The 22,338-nt window shown below is 54.6% G+C and overlaps 1 protein-coding gene across 2 annotated transcripts in view; it reads left to right on the top strand.

The window, feature by feature from the left end:
• The window catches only part of NCOR2 (nuclear receptor corepressor 2), a 173,227-nt gene that overhangs the window by 78,866 nt on the left and 72,023 nt on the right, over positions 1–22,338 (top strand). For both annotated transcript variants that reach the window (XM_086623675.1, XM_086623676.1), the window contains exons 8-13: positions 4,440–4,506; positions 9,328–9,515; positions 10,883–10,979; positions 13,386–13,564; positions 17,139–17,193; positions 19,392–19,490. In XM_086623675.1, coding sequence (XP_086479801.1) covers positions 4,440–4,506; positions 9,328–9,515; positions 10,883–10,979; positions 13,386–13,564; positions 17,139–17,193; positions 19,392–19,490 — 685 coding nt within the window. The remainder of the gene's footprint in view (positions 1–4,439; positions 4,507–9,327; positions 9,516–10,882; positions 10,980–13,385; positions 13,565–17,138; positions 17,194–19,391; positions 19,491–22,338) is intronic.

Consider the following 22,338-nt stretch of genomic DNA (forward strand, 5'->3'; position numbering starts at 1 on the left):
TCACAATGTCCATGTCTTTCTGGAGAAGGCTGTCGTGGTTGTGTGACCCACACTGGCTGGTCTCTCCCATCCTTGCAGAGGAGCAGAGAAGATCCAGGAAAAGCTCCTCTGGTGACTAAAGGGCTGGAATAGCTTTTGACATGGAGAAGGTAACTGGACGTGGTGTCCTCACCTTGGAAAAGAGCTGCCTTCCGAGCGAAGCATTAGACCGGGGCTGCACTGAAGTAAGCACGTGGGAAATGTGTATTGACCATGTCATTGCAGCTGGTTCTGGGGAACACTACATGAAGTTGAAAGCCCACCAGAAAGAAGATCTTTCCCTCTAGGTACACCAGGAAGCTGTGGAGCCCACGGCTACAGGGAGGGCAAAAATGTGGATGGGCTGCAGCAGTGATTAGATGATTTGTTGACCACAAGAATGAGGATGTGCCATCTGGCGGCCCTGAACACCAGCTCACCAGAAGCTGGGCAGGCTCCATGTCTCGCTGAGTCCATCCCAGCCTGCCCTTGCCCTGCCTGACCAGCTGCGTGGGGCACCGGCGAGGACAGGGCAGGAACCTGCGTGTCCTCCTGCCCCAGCACGATGTGTGATGTGCCAGCCCAGCAATACTTAAAACTGTCCACAAGAGTCACTGTTGCTTTATCTAAGGAGCTTCCATTCCTTCTGCTTGTGAACTGCCCGATGTCGGGTCTCTATCTGTGACGTTTTTCCTGCGCCCCAACAAACGCGGGCAGGGAGCTGTGGGGGTGCAGGTTGCCGAGGAGGATGATGAAGGAGGGCTGGCGCGTTGCGAGGGCGCCTGTTGCTGTGTGCTGGTTATTTCTGGGCAGAGCTCCCAGCGGACAGCCCTCACCTTCCCTGCCTGCACCGCAGCGCTTGTGCTTGGCTCTTGGATTTGCCCAGGGAGCGCGGCGTGTGCTCCGCAGACGCGTGGCCCGAATTAACCTCTCTGCAAATGGTTTCCAAGTAACAGCAAGTACATGCAGCCAGATAAACTGTGAAGCCTATTTATATTTACCGAGATGGTGTTAACCTTTGAAAGGTTGACCTTACGCAAGGAAAGAAGAAAAGATAAAGGGGCAAAAACATTTAGGGCGTGAGGGGGTTGTGTTGTTGTTTTTAATCCTTTCACTCTTTGATTGCTTCAGCCTTGGTGGTGGTAAACACACGCCGACGTTTAAGGCATTCCTGATTTTTGCAGCTGCGGAGCCATTAAGTCTTTGCCTGTATTAGCGCTTTCAAGGTCAGCCATGATGCAAGAACTCAAGGCAAACCGTCAGCTGCGTAAGAGCTGCTGATTTACTTCATTTACTCTCCTGTTTCCTGATAACTTGTGCAGCAGATCCAGCAGCAGCGTGTCAACGCCCCACGTTGCTCCTGAGTGTCACCTGGGCTGGTGTGGGGGGGGCAGGGGTTGATGTGGCTGTGCTTCCCCAAGGGATGATCCAGGACCCCTTGGACATTCCACACATGATCATCATGAATGTCACCCCAGTGGTTTCCCAGTGTCAGAGCTTCCATCAGAACTAGAATAAACAAACAACAGGAATGTGTCTTTCGGGCACAGTCCCCCATCGGAGGTTGTTCGTGCAGAGCTGAAGCCTCGGAAGCCGATCTGTCCAACGGGGTCTGTGCAGGAGGAGCGGCCGCCCGCTGCGGTACCGCGCGGCGCTGGAGCCGGTGCCCAGAGCTCACTGCGGTACCGCGCGGCGCTGGAGCCGGTGCCCAGAGCTTGCTGTGTGCAATGCAAAGGGACGCAGGAGCTGGCACTTGGTCGGACAGAGAGCCTGTGGGTGGGAGGAGGAGAGCCTGGTGTGTCGGGCTGGCAAACGGGTGCTGGACGCTGCTGGACCAACCTCACCTGCAGATCTGGAGGTGGATGCTCTAGAGCGTTTGGCACAACACAGCCCCGCTCCTCGTTTCTTGTGCCCCCCTCCCTGCACAAGCAGACAGACGTCACTGCAGCTCTGTGCCTCAGTTTCCCTGATGTTTAAAGGGAAGCGAACGCTGTTTGCACAGAGGTGAGCAGTGAGGTTTAGCTCAGCTGGTTGCCCGCAGCCCTGTTTGAGGCTCCTCGATGGATGCACCACACAGACAGAAACAAGAGACAGTGGCGGGGTGTGATCCAGCCGGGAGAAGCCTTTGGCAGCAATGTTTAGTAATATATTTAATGAGGTGGCCTCTGGTCTTTGCAGCACAGCCCAGAACAACAGCGGGTCCTTTGTAAACATGCCGTCAAAAAAGAGCAAAGGCAGAAAAGTGCCTCGTGCATGGATTTATTAAATTTTTTCCCCCGCAATGATCAATGCCGCTTTGATTTCTGAAACAGAATCAAAGGACGTGGCTTGGTATTCAAGCCCTCACTCAGAAAACCTTTGTGGATCCAAGTGTCTGCTCCACAGGAGCCTTCAGCCCCATCGCTTGGCTGTGGCTTCTGCTGTTGCTGATGCTGCCTGGAGCTGGGAGCACCCGGGGATTTGGGGTTGTGTGGCTTGAGCTGGGGATGCTGGGGTCCGTTCCCAGCTGGTGGCTGGTGTTGTCCGTTCGCAGGAGGACTTAGGAGCGCCGCTTGCTCGCGCTGCCCTGGAAATCAAGGTCTGGTTTTGCACCGAAGCGTTCAAGGCAAAGTCAGAGGGGGAGTGAAGATGCAGTGCAGCTCGGGCAGTGGTCAGGGACTCCGCGTGTATCCCGTACCTCTGGGAACTGAGTGATTGAGAGGGGAAACCAGGAGTTATAAAATCCAAATGGTGCTGTTAGAACTGAGAGTCAAACCTGATGTGTTTCCTCCTTGGTGAGCTGAACAGAGGGCACAAAGCTGAGTGTGTCTGGGCTGTGCCGGAGGGGAAGTCAGCCCTGTCCCAAACCCTGCTGCCTTTCCTCTAGCAGCCGTGCTTGATCTTGAAGGTGGTGCTGGTCAAAGACCCCACACCCAAGGAATTGCTGTCCTAAATAAACCTGCAGTTACTGGGTGCCAGTATTACGGCGGTGCTCCTGGGCCCTGCTCCAGGTCCCCACGTGCAGGTGGGCTGGGATCCCCCGGGACGCTGCCGGGACAGAGGTGCAGCCTTGATGCTGGGCTTGGGAGGACCTGGACTCCCCAGGGCAGCACTTGCTGTGGGATCACTGTCGTTCCCCATATGTGCCAGCACCTGGTTTAGTGGTGTAGCAAGAAGAGAGTTTTAAAAGTGAAAAATTTTGATACTTTCTGCAATATTCTCCATCCCTAAATTTAGCCAGCACTGCCCCAGTCCTCTCTATAAGTGACCTGGGCCCTCTGCCCCTTCCCAAACGGTCTCTTGCTGCTGATCAGGTTTAGGGATGTCTGGGGGCAGGAGGGTGTTTTCTCCCCTCCCCACTAGCCAGGCAGGGGAGGGACGAGGAGGCAGCAAGGGCGTCTCTTCATTCTGCGAAACCCTGCCGACCGTGCCTACATGAGGCTGTTAAGCTCCTGATCAGTAATTACACGCTGCAGCTCTGCCTTTAATCGGGATAAAAGACTTAAGGAAACTCCTTTGCCCCTGGTCTCTACCTTTTACCTCGAGATTTTATTGCTGTAAATATTAGGAATAGGAATGACTGCAGGAGCTCAGCGCTCGGCTTCGCGCTCACTCCGGTTGCTCGTGCAGCCTTTCCAGCTGCTCACTGCTTTGGTGCTGCTTCTCTTGGAGCAGTTATTTCGTGCTGTCTTTAGAAAGTAGGAAGAAGAAGAAACCAGGAGGGGTGTCCAGGCAGACGCCGGGTTGTGGTTGCAGCGGCTCGTTTCTCTCTTGAGGTCTCAATTCTGCAAGCGGCTCAGTTTTCCCGGCTGGTTTGTTTGCAGCTTTGTTAGGCACGGCTCCAAGGAAGCAAGAGGTCAGGAGATACGTGCTGCAAGCCCTGCTGCAATCTTGCCTCCTTATCAGCACTGCGAAGCCTGGGGGAGAATAACCCCTTGGGAGCGTGTGTGCACCGACATGGGCACCAGCATGGCGCAGGGTGGCCTTTGCCAAGGGGTGCTGGGGAGCAGCCACCTCCTGCTGCGCGGAGCTTGGCCTGAGCCCCCCAACTCTTGAGACTCCATTGGGTTTTTGCAGATCAAAATGTAAAAATAATCCAGAAACAGCGTTGGCTGTTGGTAAACGCCGAGCTGCCTGGCTGCCCGCGGTCAGTGCTGAGCGCACGGTGAAGGTTTGCAGAATTGGGAGTTTATGAATTTTCTTCTCAACCTTAGTCCTGGTTTTACCAGCAGATGTGGGTCAAGTTCCTCGTGTCGGTGGGTTTGTTGGTCTTTCTCTAAAGCTGGCACGAGGTCCCAGATAGCCGCGTTTGCGGCTCTGAAGTAGATGCAATTCTGAGTTAAGGTGGAAGCTGCGCTGTGAACTCCTTTGGGAGAGGGGGGAGCCAGGATTTGGATTTTAGCCACCTTAATCAAATCTCAACTTTCTTTTTTCCTTTACAGAAACCAGGCAATGCGGAAAAAGTTAATTTTATACTTTAAGAGGCGAAATCATGCTCGCAAACAGTGGGTAAGTGAATCCTTTATACTTAATATATAGATAAAGTGTATATATATAGATTTATATATACGTATAAAGCAGCGTAATTTATTATGTGAGAAAGAAAAGGACATTTTCCAGCAGAGGAGTACTGGTGCTCAGTACTTTGCCTGTGGCATTGCTGTGGCATCTCTTGTGCTTAAAATAACTTGGATGTGAAGGAGAGGTCCCCGATCCCACTGCGGGCAACACCTCCCTCTGCAAGTACCCCCTGCAGAGCAAACATATGGGGTTGGCTTAATCACAGCAGAGCCCTTCATTGATCTCAGAGAGCCTGTTCACAGCGTAAATGTCTATTTTTGTGAGTAATTGAACCCTAAGAGAAGTGTGAAACGAGCTGACTCTGCTTCCGAGAAATGGTCTGAAGACTGATCTGACTCTTTCCAGCTGACCGCAGAGTGATGTTCTAGGATTTTGTGGTTTAAAACAAAAATCAAGCCCTGGCCAGTTCATTTCTAGGCAGCTTTGCCTGCGAGATAGTTCCAGCATCCTTCAAGGAGATGGTTCTTGGTTAGGTAAGGGGGAAGGTGAGGTTTATTATGAGACTTCGAAGGCGTTTGTTGCAAGTCTCTATTAAATAGAGGGGAAAGTTCAAGTGGGATTGACAGAATTCATACATTTTCAGCGCTGACGGTTGCCTGTGGTAGTTACTAGCGGGAGCTTAGAGGTGAAACCAGCACAAAACCGGAAATGTCAGAAGCAACCAACAGCCCCCACCGGGAAGGTGGGTTTTGCAGCATCTTTCCATGAAGGGTGTTTCAGCTCACAACGCTGGGCTTTGCGTTTTGCGTGGAAGATGTAAATTCTGGTTCCTGACTCGGTGTCTGTGTTCTGGGGCAGGCTCAGGTGCCAGTGTTAGTGTCTTAAGTTGCCAGTGGTGCAGGTTTTCTGAATGTCTTTGGTGCTGGTTTTGGACAGAAGTGCTCTGGCTGGGAGGAGTTGTGCACTCGCAGCCCAGAAAGCCAGCTGTATCCTGGGCTGTGGCCAGCAGCTCCAGGGAGGGGATTCTGCCCCTCTGCTCTGCTCTCATGAGACCCCCCTGCAGTGCTGTGTTCAGCTTGGGGGTCTCCAACACTAGAAGGACATGGAGCTGTTGGAGCAGGTCCAGAGGAGGCCATGAAGGGCTGGAGCACCTCTCCTATGGAGACAGGCTGAGAGAGTTGGGGCTGTTCAGCCTGGAGAAGAGAAGGCTCCGGGGAGACCTTTTAGCAGCCTTCCAGTACCTAAAGGAGCCACAGGAAAGCTGGAGAGGGGCTTTTTACAAGGGCATGTAGTGATAGGACAAGGGGCAATGGCTTTAAACTGAAAGAGGGGAGATTTAGATTAGATGGAAGGAAGAAATTTTTCACTCTGAGTGGTGAAGCACTGGAACAGGTTGCCCAGAGAAGTTGTGGCTGCCCCATCCCTGGAAGTGTTCAAGGCCAGGTTGGATGCGGCTTTGAGCAACCTGTTGTAGTGGAGGGTGTCCCTGCCCATGGCAGGGGGGTTGGAACTAGATGATCTTGAAGGTCCCTTCCAACCCAAACCATTCTATGATTCTATAATTGTTGGAAAAATTCAAACTAATCAGCCCTGGGAAGTGGTTGGAAGGCTCTGCCTTTAAAAGCAGCTTCCAGTAAGGCTGTTTACAGAGACATTTCTGAGCCAGTGAGCAAATTTCCTTTTTTTCCCCCCCATTTTGTAGCAATCTTCCCAAAGCCACAGATCTTGCACTCCAAAGGGATGGCTGTGTCTCCCGTTTGTGTCCGAGTACGTGTTTGTTTAGTCTTATCTGTGATAAAACTTCTTCCAGGTTTGTAGTAAGGAGCTACAGGGCTTAGACCTACAGCACGACCCGGCGTGGCACTCGGTGCTGCTCAGGGCACCCCGCCTGCCGCGGCCGAGGACTTCTGCAGCTGTGGGAAGGGGATCAATATCCCCTTCCTCAAAACAGGGATTTGCAAAGCTTCGTGTGGTTTTGTTGGAACTGGAAGGGAACTGCCCAGGAGCTGCTTTCTGATGGAAACGGCCGGTGACTGCACTGAATCTGGAATGAGTCGCTTTGTTGTGGATGTCGAAGAGCTGGGGGAAAAGGTTTAATTAGGCTGCAGAAGCACAGTTCCTAAAATACGGCTTGCAGTGAAGTCGCCCGTCATGCAAAATAGGTGCATTTCTGCCAGCCGGTTTACTCAGTGTCCTTGAAAGGGGATTTTTCAGTTTAGGGAAGCATTTTGCCTGTTCTACAAAACAGGCAACATACGGTTGCTGAATTTGCAAAGTGAATACATTTGCTGATTCTGTTTGCAAAATGGGTACGCTTAGCTATTTTTCTGCCTGTTTTGTAGCAGACCCTATTTTTAGCAAAGCCCATCTACGTGCCAGTGTTTCTTTCGGGCTCTTTTGCTTTCTGGGGTACTGACACTACGCAGGGCTGGGGCAGGGTCAGAGTCAGAGCTCGGTCCCAGCGGGGTCCAGCCTTGAGACTGCCACCAGAAGATCTGCAGGGCTTCCTCCTGCCTCAGCCCAGCAGAAGACATTTAATTGCCATCAGAAGGGTGATGCTGCAGAGAGAGAAGGGTAAAGGGAGCTGTTCTGGCTGTAAGAGGTTTATCTCCATCAGCCAGAGGAAGAGAACCATGGGGCTCACGTAGGAATTGGTCTGCTTCCTCCTGTCACCTTCACTCTTCCCCTCTCCTCCAAAGAGCTGCTCTGTTCCATGGAGCCACGAGAGCGTGGGCTGTGGGAGGGCTCGAGCTTGGCACAGCCCACGATCTGCCTCCAGCTGCTACGCCGGCGTTACTATCCATCCATTTTTAGATACACATGTCAAGTCAGATTTGGCTCGCCATTGCTTACTGGTGGGATCGAGGGGCTGATGGGCTGGTGAGCCTGGCCGGGAGCGGGAGCAGAGGAAGCACCGGTGCTAAAAGCCAACACAGATGGTTACTCAGGAACGGACACGCTCGCTTAAGGCTGCTCAGAGGATGCTCGAAGATGGAATAGGCGCTTTTGCTCCTGAAGTGCCTGACTGGGAGCTTCTTCTGGTGATTGAGCTGGGAAGATCCGGGGAGCACACAGTGCTAGAAGGTCCCTATAATCCTGGCTTTGAAGGATGGCAAAAGATTGCAGGGAACGTATAACCCAGCTGGGCCAAAAAGTGCTGGGCAGGGATGCTGTAGACCAGGTTTGAAGCTTGTGTGGCAGGAAGGATCTCTGCTTTGTGGTGGGAAGGGCTTTAAGAAAGCAGATGTGAGTCAGAAGTGCTCAGGTGGTTGGTAACAGCCTTTCATGTTACAGCCGTTTCCTTTACCTCCTGCCAAAACCCAGGCATCTCCTGTGCATTCCTGCAGGGCAGGGAAGCCTCTAGCTCCACGTGTGCAAGAGGGAATTCATTTATTTGGGGGAGGGAGTGTTAGCCCGCATCAGCTGTGGGATTTCGTGTGCTTTGTCCACCTCACGTTATTGGCGAGGGGCCTCCAGGAGGCTGTGGGACCACAGGATGTGTTGCTGCCCCAGGTCATTGCGAGGTCCGTGGTGGCTGGACCAAACCCACGTGCCAGGATCAGCGTGACACCGGCCATGGGTTGCTGTGGGTGCAAGCGCTGGGCCATGGAGCTCCTGGTCCTCAGGGTCCACGGCACGACTGATCTGCTTGGCTTGGGATAACCCAGCTGCCTCCTGACCTGGAACTGAGCGTTTCCATCGGTTTGGGGGTTGTTTTTTTCTTTATCTCTCCCCATTTTTTTGGTGGCTGAGAGTGAGATGAGAGCAGAGAACATCTGGGAAGTCCTACAGCCTTGGACTTCCCTCCAGCCGTGGGGCAGCAATGACAAGAGATGAGTTTATTTCTTTGAAATCTGGATTCCCCACCGTCTCTGCCGCAGTGCTGAGCGCGGTGCTGAGCGTGCCGGTGCTGAGCCGCCCGTTCTGGAAACCAGCACAGGGACGGAGAGGTGACCTGGGGTTTGCCATTGAGTATTTTGCAGAGCGACATCTGCTTTCGCTTCCTGATTTGGGGCCTAGAAGGCGTTTATTTCTCTCAAAATGAAACCCTAAAAGCCCCTCTGGGTTGTCCAGCTGCTCTCACGTGAGGCTGAGCGCCATCGCTCCCGTCACCACTGCGGCTGTCCAGGACTGTGGCCAGGCATCTTCTCGATGCAGACCTTACCTGTCCATGGGTGTCCTTCTCCAGCAAGACGGTGGCCGGAGGAGGGAGGAGCGATTCGGGGAGTGGTGGGAGGTTCATTTGTGTTGCAAATGATATTTTAATGTTATGGTTACCAGGCTGGTCCCATAAATACCAGGGAGAAGTGGGGTGCTGGACCGGTGTGGGTGGCTGGTGGGTGTGCCATGACGACATCACCTGGGGCAACATGGCATGGAAGCCCCTTGCAGCACCGTGTTTCGGCAGAGCCTGAGTTTGCTGTTGGCAGGGATGTGCTTGTCCTGCTCTTGGGCCAGGAAGGAGGAGCAGCAACTGGAAAAATCCTTTTGCTTTCCAGGATAGCAGAGGAGCTGGGCACATCATGGCACGGCCAGGCCACCACGGCATATGGCCTCGGGCAGGGGCCAGCTGGTTGAGAGTCCTGGTTGGGTCTGGAAGGGACAAGCCTGAGGGTACCTGATGGCCTGTCTTGAGAATTTACCCTCAGGCGGGTCCCAGGCCCTGGAGCGTGTCCGTGTCCTAATAAACCATATTTCTTTAAGCAACGTGACTCTTGCTCAGCCTGAGCAGCCATCAAGGGACAGCCTGGAGGAGCTGCCCTTCCCGGGCACATCTCTGGAGCTCCCTCTCTCCCTCTGCCCTTTCAGGAACAGAAGTTTTGCCAGCGTTATGACCAGCTGATGGAAGCTTGGGAAAAGAAAGTGGAGCGTATCGAAAATAACCCCCGACGCCGTGCCAAAGAGAGCAAAGTGCGGGAATACTATGAGAAGCAATTCCCAGAGATCCGGAAGCAGCGGGAACTGCAAGAGCGCATGCAGAGGTTAGAGGAGAAGCGGTAGGAAAGGGCTGAGCTGGTATCAGACAGCCTTTCTCTTTTCTTTGGGGACGGGTGTGGGATTTGTTCGCGGGAGGAGCAGGCTGGGATGGCTCTCGGTCCCTTTTCTCCCCTTCTGGTGGAATAACGATACGACGCAGCAACTGCAGGAGCCAGCAGACAAGCAGCTTTGCTGCTTTTTGCCCAGGGTGGCTCGGCACAGAGCCAAGAGAGAAGGAAAAACATCAGGAATGTGGTTGCCCATCTCCCAACTGGCCAGATTGGAGCAAGGGGCAGCTCCCTTGTGCTGGCTGCCTGGCTGGACCAGTGCTAATTACTGCTGCCTTACTGGTGGGCCCAAATGAGGATGTGCAAGATCTGCGGATGGATTTGATCATGTCAGTGATTTAATACACACACATGCTTTGTTTGGAGCATGGGCAGGTAGAAGAAACATCCACAGAAGTTATAGGAATGACCACGAACGATATGAAGGGAGCAAAGTGTCTCCGGGAAAGGGACGTCTTCTGTCTCTCCCATCCTTGGTCCGTTTTCTCCTCCTCATTGGAAGTGCAATTGAGGTCAAATTGTTTCCTGCCAGGAGGAGACACAATTTCATGATCTTCACCCTTCTTGCTGAAAACTCTTCGTCCTTCCCATTTTGGCCCTGAGATCTTGCCCAAGGAGACCTGCTGTGCACAGAACCCAAATCCTTGTGCCAGCATCCTGTCCTTGTGCCCCACAAACAGCTGGATGGGTCCAAACTTCCTAATTGATGGCATTATTTTATCTTAAAAAGAAGGGGAGAAATGATACTGAGAAATGTTTTAACTTTTTACCTGCTTAATAAGAAAAGTTTTCATTCCCTGGGATGCATGGCTGTTACACTGGGTGATACTGGGGGGGATAGGTGTCAATGGCTGGTTTTGATTTAAAAGTTCCTGCAGCATTTGCAAACCAGATGCGGTGACGCAGTGGTGACAGCTCGGTGCTAACGCTGACGCCTTTATGCTATTGCTGTTGTGAGATGAACAGGAGAAAATATGGGGGAGAGAGTGTGGTTGAGTATGAAATGTCCTTCTGTTGTAGCAGTCCAGGAGGTTGGCACAGGTAAGGAAGGTGGTTTGAGGCTCTCGACCTCTGAGCCCTAAACCTGGGGGACGCGGGGAACGGCGCTCTCTGGGCAGCAGTAAGTGCTATCAGAGCCATGGGGATGCAATGGGCACCATTCCCGCAGCGTGGCATGGGATGGCCTGGGTGGGTTGTTGGGATATGGTCACTATGGAGGTCAACAAGGAGGCCAACAGGGCCAGCGAGTTGTCATGGATGTGGTTTTCTGCTTATGAAACGGAGCATCAGTGTCTGAGTGTTCCCCTGCCCTTTCCCAGCAGGGTAGGACAGAGGGGCAGCGGAGGGCTCTCCATGTCGGCTGCACGCAGCGAGCACGAGGTGTCAGAGATCATCGACGGGCTCTCGGAACAAGAGGTGAGACCAGATTGTCCTTTCTCCTCCTCTTCACCCCTCACTCCGCTCTCCTCTGAGGAAGCCGAGGAGTACCACCAGGTCCCACGGTGAGGTCTGGTACCATGTCCCAGTGACTCCAGGCCACGCTGAGGTTGGGGAGTTTGCCATGATCCAAAGTGAGGTGTTCATTTAACACCCAGCAGCATCTTTTCAGCAACCCGAGAGATGCGGGAGAGCTGTGCAATGGTTCTGCAGGCACAAAATGTGGAGCAAAGCACCGCAGGAGCTGGTGGCCAGTGGATAGGGTTTAATGGCTATCAGCTGCCTCTTAGGGACCTGGAACCCCAGCATGCTGCTCGTGCTGGGCAGCACCCCACAAACACCTCCTGGCTGTGGGTTTAAACAGGAAGCAGAGGTGGAAAGGGAAGGGAATGGAGCCAGCGCCCTGGCTGCCGGGCGGAGGGGTTTTTCTGTTTCGTTTTGTTTTGAATGGGCTGTGCGGCTTGACACAGGGGAATCCTATGGAATGAATGGTTTGTACATGAGCCAGTTGGCCCACATCTTCTGGGAGTGCTCCATTCATCTTGAAACATCCCCGTGACCTTGGCTTCGTTTGGATCTGGTTTCACAAGGGTTCCGCTCTCTTGGCACGGAGACGAGCTGCAGTGAATGGATCGCGTTTGGGAGGGGAGAGCAGCCGTCGCCCGGCAATAGCTGAGATGTTTGCTGCCCCTGCGCTGCAGGTCGCTCCCTGCCCCGGCTCCCAGGCACTTTGCTGTTAGCCAGTTAAGGCAACGACCCGGAGGACACAAATCTGGGAAACAGAGGGAAATTTCACAGCTCTGCAGAGGTTGTGGCCAAGGGGAGCGTTAGATGATTGCCGCTGACCTCCTGCACAGCGCGCTGCTGAACTCCGCCCCGACAGCCTCCTGCTAAGCCCCACAGCATCCGTACACTTGTCTCTGAGAAGACCTTAAGAGCTTCCAGCCCTTCCACGGGGTTGGAAGGAGCAGGGAGGTGAGAAGCTGGGAAGGCAGAGGCCAGCTCTCCACCCCGGCATGTTGCTGGAGAGGAGAGAGGTCTGGCTGCCCGCCGGTGTGGTGTGTGTGCACTGCTTGGCACACCAAGACCCTGCCAGGTGATGGGAGAGTCCGTGGGCTCTCAGCTGCAGCACTGCCCCTGCCTGCTGCCTCCGTCTGCCGTGCTTCTGCCCCCGCTGGGGCGAGCTGCGGCTGTCAGGGTCCACATTCTGGCCACGAGCTGTCCCTGACCTGCCGTGATGAGGTGACACCTCCCAGGGCATCCTGAAGCAGCCGGTTGCTGAACAAGAAGCATCCTAGTGAGGATGAGGAATGCGATTAAATGAGTTGAAACATCCATGTCCGTGCAGAAGGCTGTGTTTTAGGAAGTGGAGGTTGGGTCTGCTCGGTCGCAGCAGGGAAGCAGCACGATGCTGGGCAGGTCTGGGTCAGCAGCTGGGAGGACTGGACATGACTGTTCTCCAGGGAACCCATGTCTAGCTGTAAATTAAAATAACAGCACTTGAGACCTGCCTTTCCTTGATCAAGGGTTGGAATTTATGTCTGACTAGTGCCATCCCAGGTGACAGGGAGGACTCGGAGTGACAGTGCTGCTACCAAATGAAGGAGGGTGGCCAGGGCATCCCTTCATCCCCACAGGGTGGACCTGTGCTGGGAGACCACCAGCAGCTCTGCCAAAGGGACAGTCCCGGCTTTCAGACAGGGGATGGCACAGATGAGACATCACATTGGCCACCTTGTTGCAAATGGTTAAGGAAGGCAGTGTGCCCAGTCTGTCCTGTCCTGTCCTGGCATGCGGCCGGGACTCTGGATGAACTTTGCACTTGATTAGGATGGAGTAAAAGCATCAGATTGTGTCCCAGGGTGTTGCAGTAAGAGGAAAGAAAGAAATGACAGCCCCGTTACGGTGACATTTAAAACATCCTGGAACAATATGAGCTTTGCCGTGGAAGGGGAACATGACGTCTCCCTCTGCCCATCCTTTCAGAAAGCCTTGCAGAGCAGACCCGCTTCCCTGCGGTTTGGGGTGTGGGGCTGAACCTCCAGGCGGCCGTGGGTTTGATGTGGGAAGGGGTTTGTGCTCCCTGTGCCACCCCTGCTTTGACTTGTCTCTCGTCACAATCAGGAGCTGTTTTGCTTAAGTCAGACATTTCCACACGGTATCTTAAAGCCTTTTATTTCAAAATGAAAGATTAATTGTTTCCTGGCTGACAGCAATAGGCTCTTTCAGCGTTTAATTTACAATTACTCTAGCAATAAAGCTGTCTAGTGCTTGCTTTTGAATTCTCCTGTTCCTCCGCCTGTCTTTTCCTCTCGAACATCTGTCCCCTGCGGTCCCCGCGGGCCCTTGGTGCTGACCAACTGTTCTCTCTGCTTTTCCCCAAAGAATCTGGAGAAGCAGATGCGCCAGCTCGCCGTCATCCCACCCATGCTCTACGATGCTGACCAGCAGCGCATTAAATTCATCAACATGAACGGCCTCATGGATGACCCCATGAAGGTCTACAAGGACCGGCAGGTGATGAACATGTGGAGCGAACAGGAGAAGGAGACTTTCCGGGAAAAGTGAGTGCAGCCCACACACCTCTCTCTGTGTAGCTCTTGGGAAGTGCCAGGCAGGACCCGTGCGGTGCTTTGGCCAGGACCCAGCACGCGAAGGCATGAGTTTCCCAAGGGCTTGTCCCACACCCCAGGGACACAGGCGTGGTCGCTGTGTCGCCCTGAACCTGGGCATGGGGAGAGGCACCTGCACAGAAACCTCAGGCCTTTCCGTGTGGTTGGTGTGTTCGTGCCCACGTGCAGAGGCGCGGGAAGCTGCTGCTCACAGCAGGGTGAGAACCAGAAGTTTCTCTGTACCAGCGAGTTTAAGGATAAAGCCAGTGAAGCTCAATGCTGCACACACTGTTATGGTTTTGGATTTACAAGCCTGTCCTTTGGGCGCTGTGTGTCCAGAGGGATTCTCGGGGCTGTCAATGTCCAGCCCCCAATGCAGACCCCCTCAGGCTCAGCTTCCAGCCGGTGCCCGTCCCTGTCCCTCTGCTCCGTCCTGCTGGCTTACAGGATTTCCCGCTGGCTGCTCTTTCCGTGGATGCATTCCCGCATCAGACACGTGCAAACGCTGGCTGCTGTGCTTTCTCCTGTTTTCAAGTAGTGCTTGAAAACAGCTTTGCTGTAACGCTTGGGATCAGTTGAGGGGTTGCTGGTCTCTTCCCTGGGTACCACCGTGTTTTGGCCACGCTGTGGGTCCCAGCTCAGTCTCATATCCAGACTCCTCCATATCTCATAGCCCAACGAGGGCCCGAGTGTGTTTGCATGGAGGACCAGAGTGTCCTTGGTGCCCCAACGTGCTCTGGAGTTCAGCTTCCAGCAGGATGAGCTCTGCCAGCGCTCGCTGCTTTGGCCTTGAGAAACACGGGGGTATGTGGGTGCACCAGGGCCACCTCATCCCTTGCGGCAGCACCGCCTTAGCCTGGCCTCTGGACGGTCGTGACACGGCTCCATGGATCACCAGCAGCCCCACGCCAGCCACGCTGGAAGCCTCTCCGTGTCCAGGATCCCTCCACCTATCCCAGCTCCTGACACTCCTGTTTGCAGCTGAAATAACTAATTGCCAAGACAAACCGAAAAAGAACAAAACAAGCAAACCGGCTCCAAGCCTTTTGCAGAGGAGAACCCTCATTGCTAATTAGCCTTAAAATGTGACACTCCAAACAGCAAGGCTTGCCCGCAAATGACGCAAAGGCTAATTACTTGGTCTTTAATGACGGGACTGTGCCTGGCTAATGGGGCTGGAAGAATCCCCACCCAGCTCTTGCATCCTGCTGGGCATGGTGGTTTCTGTGTCATCACCATGGGTGATGCGGAGCTGGAGGCATAAATACAGCAAGATTTTAGGGCTCTCCCAAAGCTCTTTTTAAGAGATGGGTGCTTTGGGAGCTATAAGGAGGGCCCAGGGAGCCCTGCCCCGATCCCGGTGCGTGGTAGCCAAGCTGCCTGGGGTGCTGCAGCTTCTGGCCTGGGGATTTAAGGTGAACCAAAGTTGTGTCATCCGCGATTGTGACCCAGAGCCGACCTGTTCCTGAGACCGTGAAAACCTGGTGCAACCTTTTGTTCAGCCCTGATGGCAGGAGCTCTCGGAGAGCACAGCCCGGCACTGCAAGGGCAGCAAGCTCCAGGTCTGAACTCATTTTAGCCTTTACAACGTAACTAAAAGGAAGAGTCTGATTTTTATTTGCTTCTGGGCGGGATTTCAGGTCTCTTTATTGAAAGCCCATCGCTAGCCTGCTCCTGGGGCACTGTGGTTTACTGGTGAAGGAGAAGGGATGGCTGTGGCACCCCTTGATCCCGCTCAGGCATCGCGGCCCTGTCATGCTGGGTGCTATGAGAACGCAGCATCCGTCCCTCGTCATGGGGACACAGCCTGGCCCGTGAAAAACAGCGAGTTGTCATCTGCATTGCCCCCGACGCTGCGTTAGCATCGATAGCACGGCCTTGAAAACCCCGTCCCATGGTCAGCCCTTGGTTTGTGCTACGCCCAGTGTGACGAGCCAGCTCCGGCTCCGGCTTTCATCCATCTGGCTGAGCAGCCCAGCCGCGTTGCTTTTGGCTTTTTTCTCCTCCTCCCTAGCATTTCTGGTTTCTTTTTTCTTTTACTTGTTTATTCACATGTCTTGGGGGATCTCCCTTGGTGTCTGTGTTACGTCTTGGGGATAAGTTTTACCCTGCAAGACACTTGGTGGTAGAAATGCTGCAGCCGCCCGTGGGATAGAGGTTGGGGACCCTGTTAAGCGCCCAAGCATCATGCCATTGCTGTCCATGCTCCCATGTCCCCCCATCCCACATTATCTTCCACAAAGCCCCATGCTGGCAGCAGCAGAGATGAAGTCCCCTTGTTCTGGTGACCAGTTACAGAGATGGGGCTCTTGCAGTGTCACCCAGATGAAATGGGGGTCCTGCATCAAGAAGAGCATCGGCACATGGGTGACAGCACCCACGTCCTGCTACCGTGTCTGGAGTTGCTGAGCTCAGCTTGGTGCCCTGACCCTGAGATTGGCAGCAGGGCTGAGCAGCGAAGGCGGTAGGAGAGGGCTCAGCCAGCAGTCCGGGAGGAATCGCCAACGGGGCTGGAGGCACCGTGCCGCTTGCCATGTGCCGCCCACGAGCCGTCAGCTCCTGGGAGCTGGCAGAGCCGCACATGCCAGGCAGGGCTGGCCTGGCTGCTCGGTTTCCAGGGGCAGAGCCCGTGCCGGTGGCAGCCCCTCCGCCGGGACCAACGCTGTGCTCCAGCTCTGGCACAAAGTCACCGCTCACCGGGCTTCCCATGCTTCGGTGATGCACCGGTTAACTGTCCTCCTGCCAGCGGCAGCACCTTGTGCCAAGGGCTTGTTGGCCTTCGGGGCTTTCCCACCAGCTAGGCGAAGGGATTTGATGGAGGAGATGTCTTTGCACCCAGGGACAGCTTCCTCCCGGCCGGCGACGCTCCCTCCCGGGCTGCCGAGCCGTGGGTGAGCCTGCTGACAGCTCCTCCACTCGCTGGGCAGGAGGCGGCGTTCCATAGCGTTCCTCGGAGCCACTGTGCCACCAGGGTTCTCTTGAGCAACTCGGCAACGTGGCAGCTCTGTGCTTCCTCCCAGGGTTTGGGTTTCCCTTCCCATCCTCTGCAGCTGCTCCTGACAGCCCTGTCGGGCTTGGGGCCGTGCTCAGCAGTGGGGACAGCCGCGGCTGTGCTGTGGGGTGCGTGTGCTCAGCCATTGACGGAGACTCCGTGCCTTTTCCTTGCCCAGTCCTGCAGCCTCAGCCAGGAGCTGCCCTCTGTGCCCGTCCTGCCTTGGTAGGGGCTGGAGTGGCCGTGCCATCGAGCAGGGTGACAGGCAGCTGCTGGGCACAGCCAGCTCCCCTGCCCTCTCCCATCCCACAATGAACATCTGCGCATTGAAGCTCCTGACCAGCCCAGCTCCACTGGGCTAAATTTAAAGTTCCTGTCTTTCTGGGAAGCTGAGCAGCAGACAGCTATGTTCTCAAACCCTTCAGTTCCTCGGGAGCTGACCACACTGCTCCGGGCACACAGGGCACAGCAGGCCAGCTGTGAGAGCGATCAGAGCTGGCACCCACACTAACCCTCTCCCTCTTGCACCTGCAGGTTCATGCAGCATCCCAAGAACTTTGGCCTGATCGCATCCTTTCTGGACAGGAAGGTAAGCCTCCTCGCCTGACTTTAACCTGCCTGGCGCTGTCTTTTCTCCATTGCGTGCCTCCCTTCAGTGCTGGAGCAGCAAGCAGATGCTGGGCACCTGCGGGTGGTGGTGGCTCAGAGCCCCAGGCATGGTCTGGGCACCTCCCGGCTCCCTGCAGAGACAAGGGACTGATTCAACTTCGGAGAGGAGGAGCTCGGAGCCATGAGATGTGTGAACGCATCCAGCCTGGTGCGTAGGCGTTGCAGCCCACCCTGTGAGCTGCCTGGGGGAGCTACTTCCAGCGTTTCCCGGAGGCATTTGGCACCAGCCAGGCTGTCGCGCAGAGGGTGCGGGCACCCAGCTGCCCAGCACGAAGCAGAAGGGTCCCATCCTCGTGCAGGGAGGGGATCTTGAGGGTGGGCTGAGCCCCTGTTCATCCAGCAGTTGGGGTTGGTGTCGTGTATGCGCACACCTCCCCTTGGTGTTTAGGAACAGTTTGCTCGCAGGAAGGCCTGACCTTTCCCAAGCCTCTGTGTTGTGTGCTTGGATTTTTCCTTTTTGCTGCTAACTGGGCTGATGGAAGACAGGTTTGAGTAAGAGATCTAAAGGAAGAGCGAGTCTCTGGTCCCATTCGGAGCAAGGCCAGGTACCACATGTGGGACAGGCCACATGGGCAGATCCTGAGCAGACCCAGCCTGGAAAGGCAGCGCTGGCCCAGGCGCTCTCCTGAGCAAGGAACACTTGAGAGCTGCTGCTTCTCAGGTCCTTGTAGTTAGTTGCATCCTCTGCCCATCTCATGATGTGTCATCCCCACAGTGTCCGCTCGCTCTAGGGGAACCCTCTGCTTCCAGGGGTAAGGCCTGCACAGGTCCCTTCCAGCCTAAATTATCCTCTGATTCTACATGACTCAGGCTGGGGAAATAATTTATAAGACCTCAACTTCCCCGTCCAAAGCAGCGAGTGAGTGAGCGAAGGCCAGCAGCAACCTCGTGCTGCTGCTGCTGTTGTAAGATACAGCCTCTTTTCGGCCTTTCCCACTTGTTCACGCCGAAAGCAGTGGGACTTGGATGATGCTCACAATCCAGTCTGTGTTCCAAGCTGTAAAATGTCTTCTAATTTTATTTGTACTTGTTCGTAAATCAGGCTGTAATTATGATACAGAACACATCCATTATCCTGTTGGAGAGAGATGCAAAGTATGGCTCGATGTAATGAATTAATAGATTTTTAAATTGCATTATAAAAAAATAGTGATCTTAGCCCTTGGAACAGATGACTGTAAGTTTTTCTGTTCGCGTGCCTGTGTATAATCAGGGCTAGATTAGAAAGAGATCCAATTAACACTTTAAAAGTTGCAATCTGTTTTTGCAAATGGTTCCACTCCTTGCACAGGGATGGGGGGAGCGCAGGCCCCGTGCCCCCCCGGCAGCACACGGCAGCACTCTGCTCCCGGGCACCTGTGAGCACAATGAGTTTGTGGGATTATTTCTGTTCGTGCCACCACTGATCCTGTATGCGAAGGTGTAGCCCAAGACCAGTGTTCAGGTGCTCACCCAGTTCAGCAAAGCACTTTTCCCAGCACAGCACGCTCTGTGCCATTCAGGAGCAGAACGTGTCCAGGCCACGGCTCCTTGTTTTTCTGAGGTGTCCGATCCGGGATGGCGCCTGCAGAGCCGACCGCTGGAATGGGAGTCGGGATGGCGGCTCCTAAGTGCCAGGATCTCAGCCTGTCCGTGAGAAAGTCGTGCGTGCTGGAGCCAGTGAGCTCAACGGCTGGAAGTAACGCCAGCTGACAGTTGCGTGGCAGGTTGTGCCTGGTGTAACGGTGGCAGAGGGTGACAGGCGGCTCTCCTTCTTCTGCCGTCAGTTCCCACAGTCATCTGGGGTCAGCCCTTCCTCCTGCTTTGCTTCCAACACGGGGTGCTCTGTGCTCCGCACCCCCATCGCAGTCTTGGCACACCTGCGGGACAGCCCCAGGCTGTCCCGTGGAAGAGCCGAGCCTTTTTAGTAGGACAAGGTGCGTTGTCCCCCTCTTCCAGTTCCACCAAAGGGCTCCGGGAGGGAGGTGCGGGAAAGCCCGTTTGGGCTGCAGACCTTTGGAAGCAGCAGGAGACCTGGCAGTGGTGGGGCCTGACCGCTGCTCCTGGAAGTCTGTGCCTCAGCGGAGCGGAGCGAGAGGATGGGACCTTCTGTTCCTTGACTTGCCCGTGTCGTTGCAGACGGTGGCGGACTGCGTCCTGTACTACTACCTGACCAAGAAGAATGAGAATTACAAGAACCTCGTAAGAAGGAATTACCGGCGGCGCGGGAAGAGCCAGGTAGGAGCCAGAGGAGCGCGTGGAAACGTCATCCCGCGGGCTGGGCAAGGAGCTGCCATGCTTCACGCTTGCAGCTTCTCCGCAGCACTTTCTCCGAGCACCCCAATTGCTTCTTTTCTGCCCTCCCCAGATGGAGATCTTGCTTGCAGACTGCAACGAGGCTGTGGGTTTGTTCTGTGTAGCTTGTCAGAACATGCTGTTTTCTGGCAGTTGATGTTTGTCCATCGCCGTGCCAAGGTCACAGTAGCTTTAGAAAGAACGAACAATAAACCCAAGATGCTTGAAAAAAGGGGATGGAGTGAACGCAGAAAACCTGGCCAGACATCAGCAGTGGCATGGGGCTGCCTGTGCAGCCCGCGGCTCTGCGCAGGAGCTGAGTGGGGTCCGTTTCTCTCTCCCTTCCGGAGATGGCAGCCAGCATGCCGATGGGGACAGGGCTCCTGGCAGCTGGATGGGGGTCCTCCTGCCTCGCAGAGCCTGCCCAAGGCTCTTCCTACAGGCAGAGGTATGGGAGGAGAGCGACTTGGGTGGGAGTGATTTCTGGTGCCCACCTGAGCAGAGGGTATAAGGCTGTCTGAAGTGCCGGAGGGCATCAGAGAATCCTGGTGGGGGCTGGCAGATCTGGCACTGAAGCTACAGGAGACCCTTAACCCTTTGTTTAAGGGTTGGACAGGTACCTAAGGCACCATGAGGTGCCCAGAGGTAGGTGACTGAATCAACCCTTGCCGTTACCATGGTCAAGATACAAATCTAGACATGACCATGCCGGTGTTACTGCTGATACCACGGCACCCAGGTGCCCAGAGAAGTGCTGACCTTTTGGGCAGGTACCTTGTCCCCGCAGATGCTTTCAGCCAGAGGAAGGTCCCACTGGTGGATACCCAGGTCCATGAAATGAGCAATTATCCACGTCATGAGGACAGTGAAGTGACCGCAAAGGGACTGTCTCTCCAGATAACGTGGGGAGAGGGATGGAAAAACTGGCCTGGCCTGTGCTGCTGCTGACATCAGCTGCTCCTCATGCTGCATGGCCATAAAAAGCAGCACTTGGGTCTAGATCCTGATTGGGAGGCAGATAGGTAGACTCGCTCCAATTTGATTTCTGCAGCATTAAGACATCAGAATAGCTAGCACATGACGAATGTCATGGACTGAGCCCAATTTTCCCTTCTTTTTTTCAGAGACATTAGAGATGGATAAAACCCTATTAGATTATCCAGTCCCTCTCCCAGCAAACACAGGGTGGTTCCCTCCAGTACATTTTTACAGTGTTTACCATGGTCTGTTTTGTTAGATCACAGCAACTAGAACACGAGGCCACATTTGTTTCTTGTTAGCGGTGGAGACGTTTAGCACAGCTCATTCTTGTTTCAACATTAAGTTGAGGAAGTACCAAGTGTGGAGGCAGAGGGGCAATCTAACGCTCTGCCCCACGTCTGCCTACCTACCCCTGTGGCCACAGACCTGCCTGTCCTGCACCCAGCTGGTACTGTTTGTATTTTGGTTTCTAGAAGTAACCAAAGCATCCTTGGCTGCAGAATTTCCCACGACACTTGCCCTCGCTGATGAGTCTGGTCCAGCTTGGGCAGCAGTGATCGTGTGGGGCTGTTTGGAGCCTCCATCAGTGCCAGCCTGTGGGAGCAGATAGTTGCTGCATTGACCGTAATAAAAGGCAGGACTGTTTTTGCAAGTAGGGGACAGCGATATTTGTAAATGATGAAGAGGCAGAGGCTGCTGGGCTGTTGTAAAAGTCCTGCCAGAAGCTGATGGGAGCGGTGAAGCATCTCCCTTGCACCCCTCTGTGGAGCTGGGGTCTTCTCTGAGCACGGTGCCAACGGGACTGCTTTCCCGGGCAAGGCTGGTTCAGTGTGCGACTGCACAGACCAGCACGGGAAGAGGTTAGATACTGGCAAATCTGGAAGGCTCAGATGGAGGGATGCTCCTGGTGGCATTTTTGCTTAGTGAGTCTCTTCAGAAGCTGCTCGAATTCCACCTGCTCCTGCAGAAGGTGTGTTCATGTGGGAGTAACCTGTCCGGGAGGCTCAGCTGGTACCTTGGCTGCCCATCACCTCTGCTTGTTCCCAGGGGATCCCGGATTATCGTTAATGCCATGCAGGTCCCTCATCCTGTAGCCTCACAAAGAGTCGGGGCTGTGGCTGGGGAGCAGCGGCGATGGGCTGCCTCTGCGCCGGGGGCTCTGCCGTCTCCTGCCCAACACCAGAGACGGTGATGGGATGAGGATGGGAGGCACGGTGGGATGTCACGGGGACGGGCAGCGTGCAGGGAGGAGACAGGGCTGCCAACAGTCTTCTGCAGCAGCGGGAGATGTGGCGCTGCGTTCCCGGCGCCGCTCATGCTCTGAGCACGGATTTTCCTGCTGGTGAGGGTTCAAGCAGTTAACACCAAAAGTGAGATGTAATTGATTTAGAGGAGGAGAGGTTGGCTTTTATGTGAGATGAGAGGAGCTGATGAGACATGGTACAAATAGCATTTCAAGTGGCCCTACGCTGTTTTCTCGCTCCTTTTCTCACGGAGAGGTTGGTGGTCCTATTTGCTCTTGCAGGCTGCGGGGAGCTGGAGAGCGAAGTGGAGATAATTACACATAGAAATAAAGCTACTCTGGTGTCAAGATTATCATTGTGGCCTACTTATTAAAAGTCCATTAAAAAATAAGAATCCCACTGCTCCCTGGCTGCTGGTCCCCTGGCAAAGGAGATTCCTCATAAAGCTGCTACTTATTGCGAAAAATCTCCTGCCAAGAGCGAGGGCTTTGCAGGATCCTGCTTCCAGTTTGTCAGAAAACGGAGCAGCCGCCTGCTCCAAGGCAGGATGCATGCTCCTGGGTGAA

Source organism: Tauraco erythrolophus, chromosome 19 (assembly GCF_009769465.1).
Source record: "Tauraco erythrolophus isolate bTauEry1 chromosome 19, bTauEry1.pri, whole genome shotgun sequence".
Classification (NCBI taxonomy): Eukaryota; Metazoa; Chordata; class Aves; order Musophagiformes; family Musophagidae; genus Tauraco; species Tauraco erythrolophus.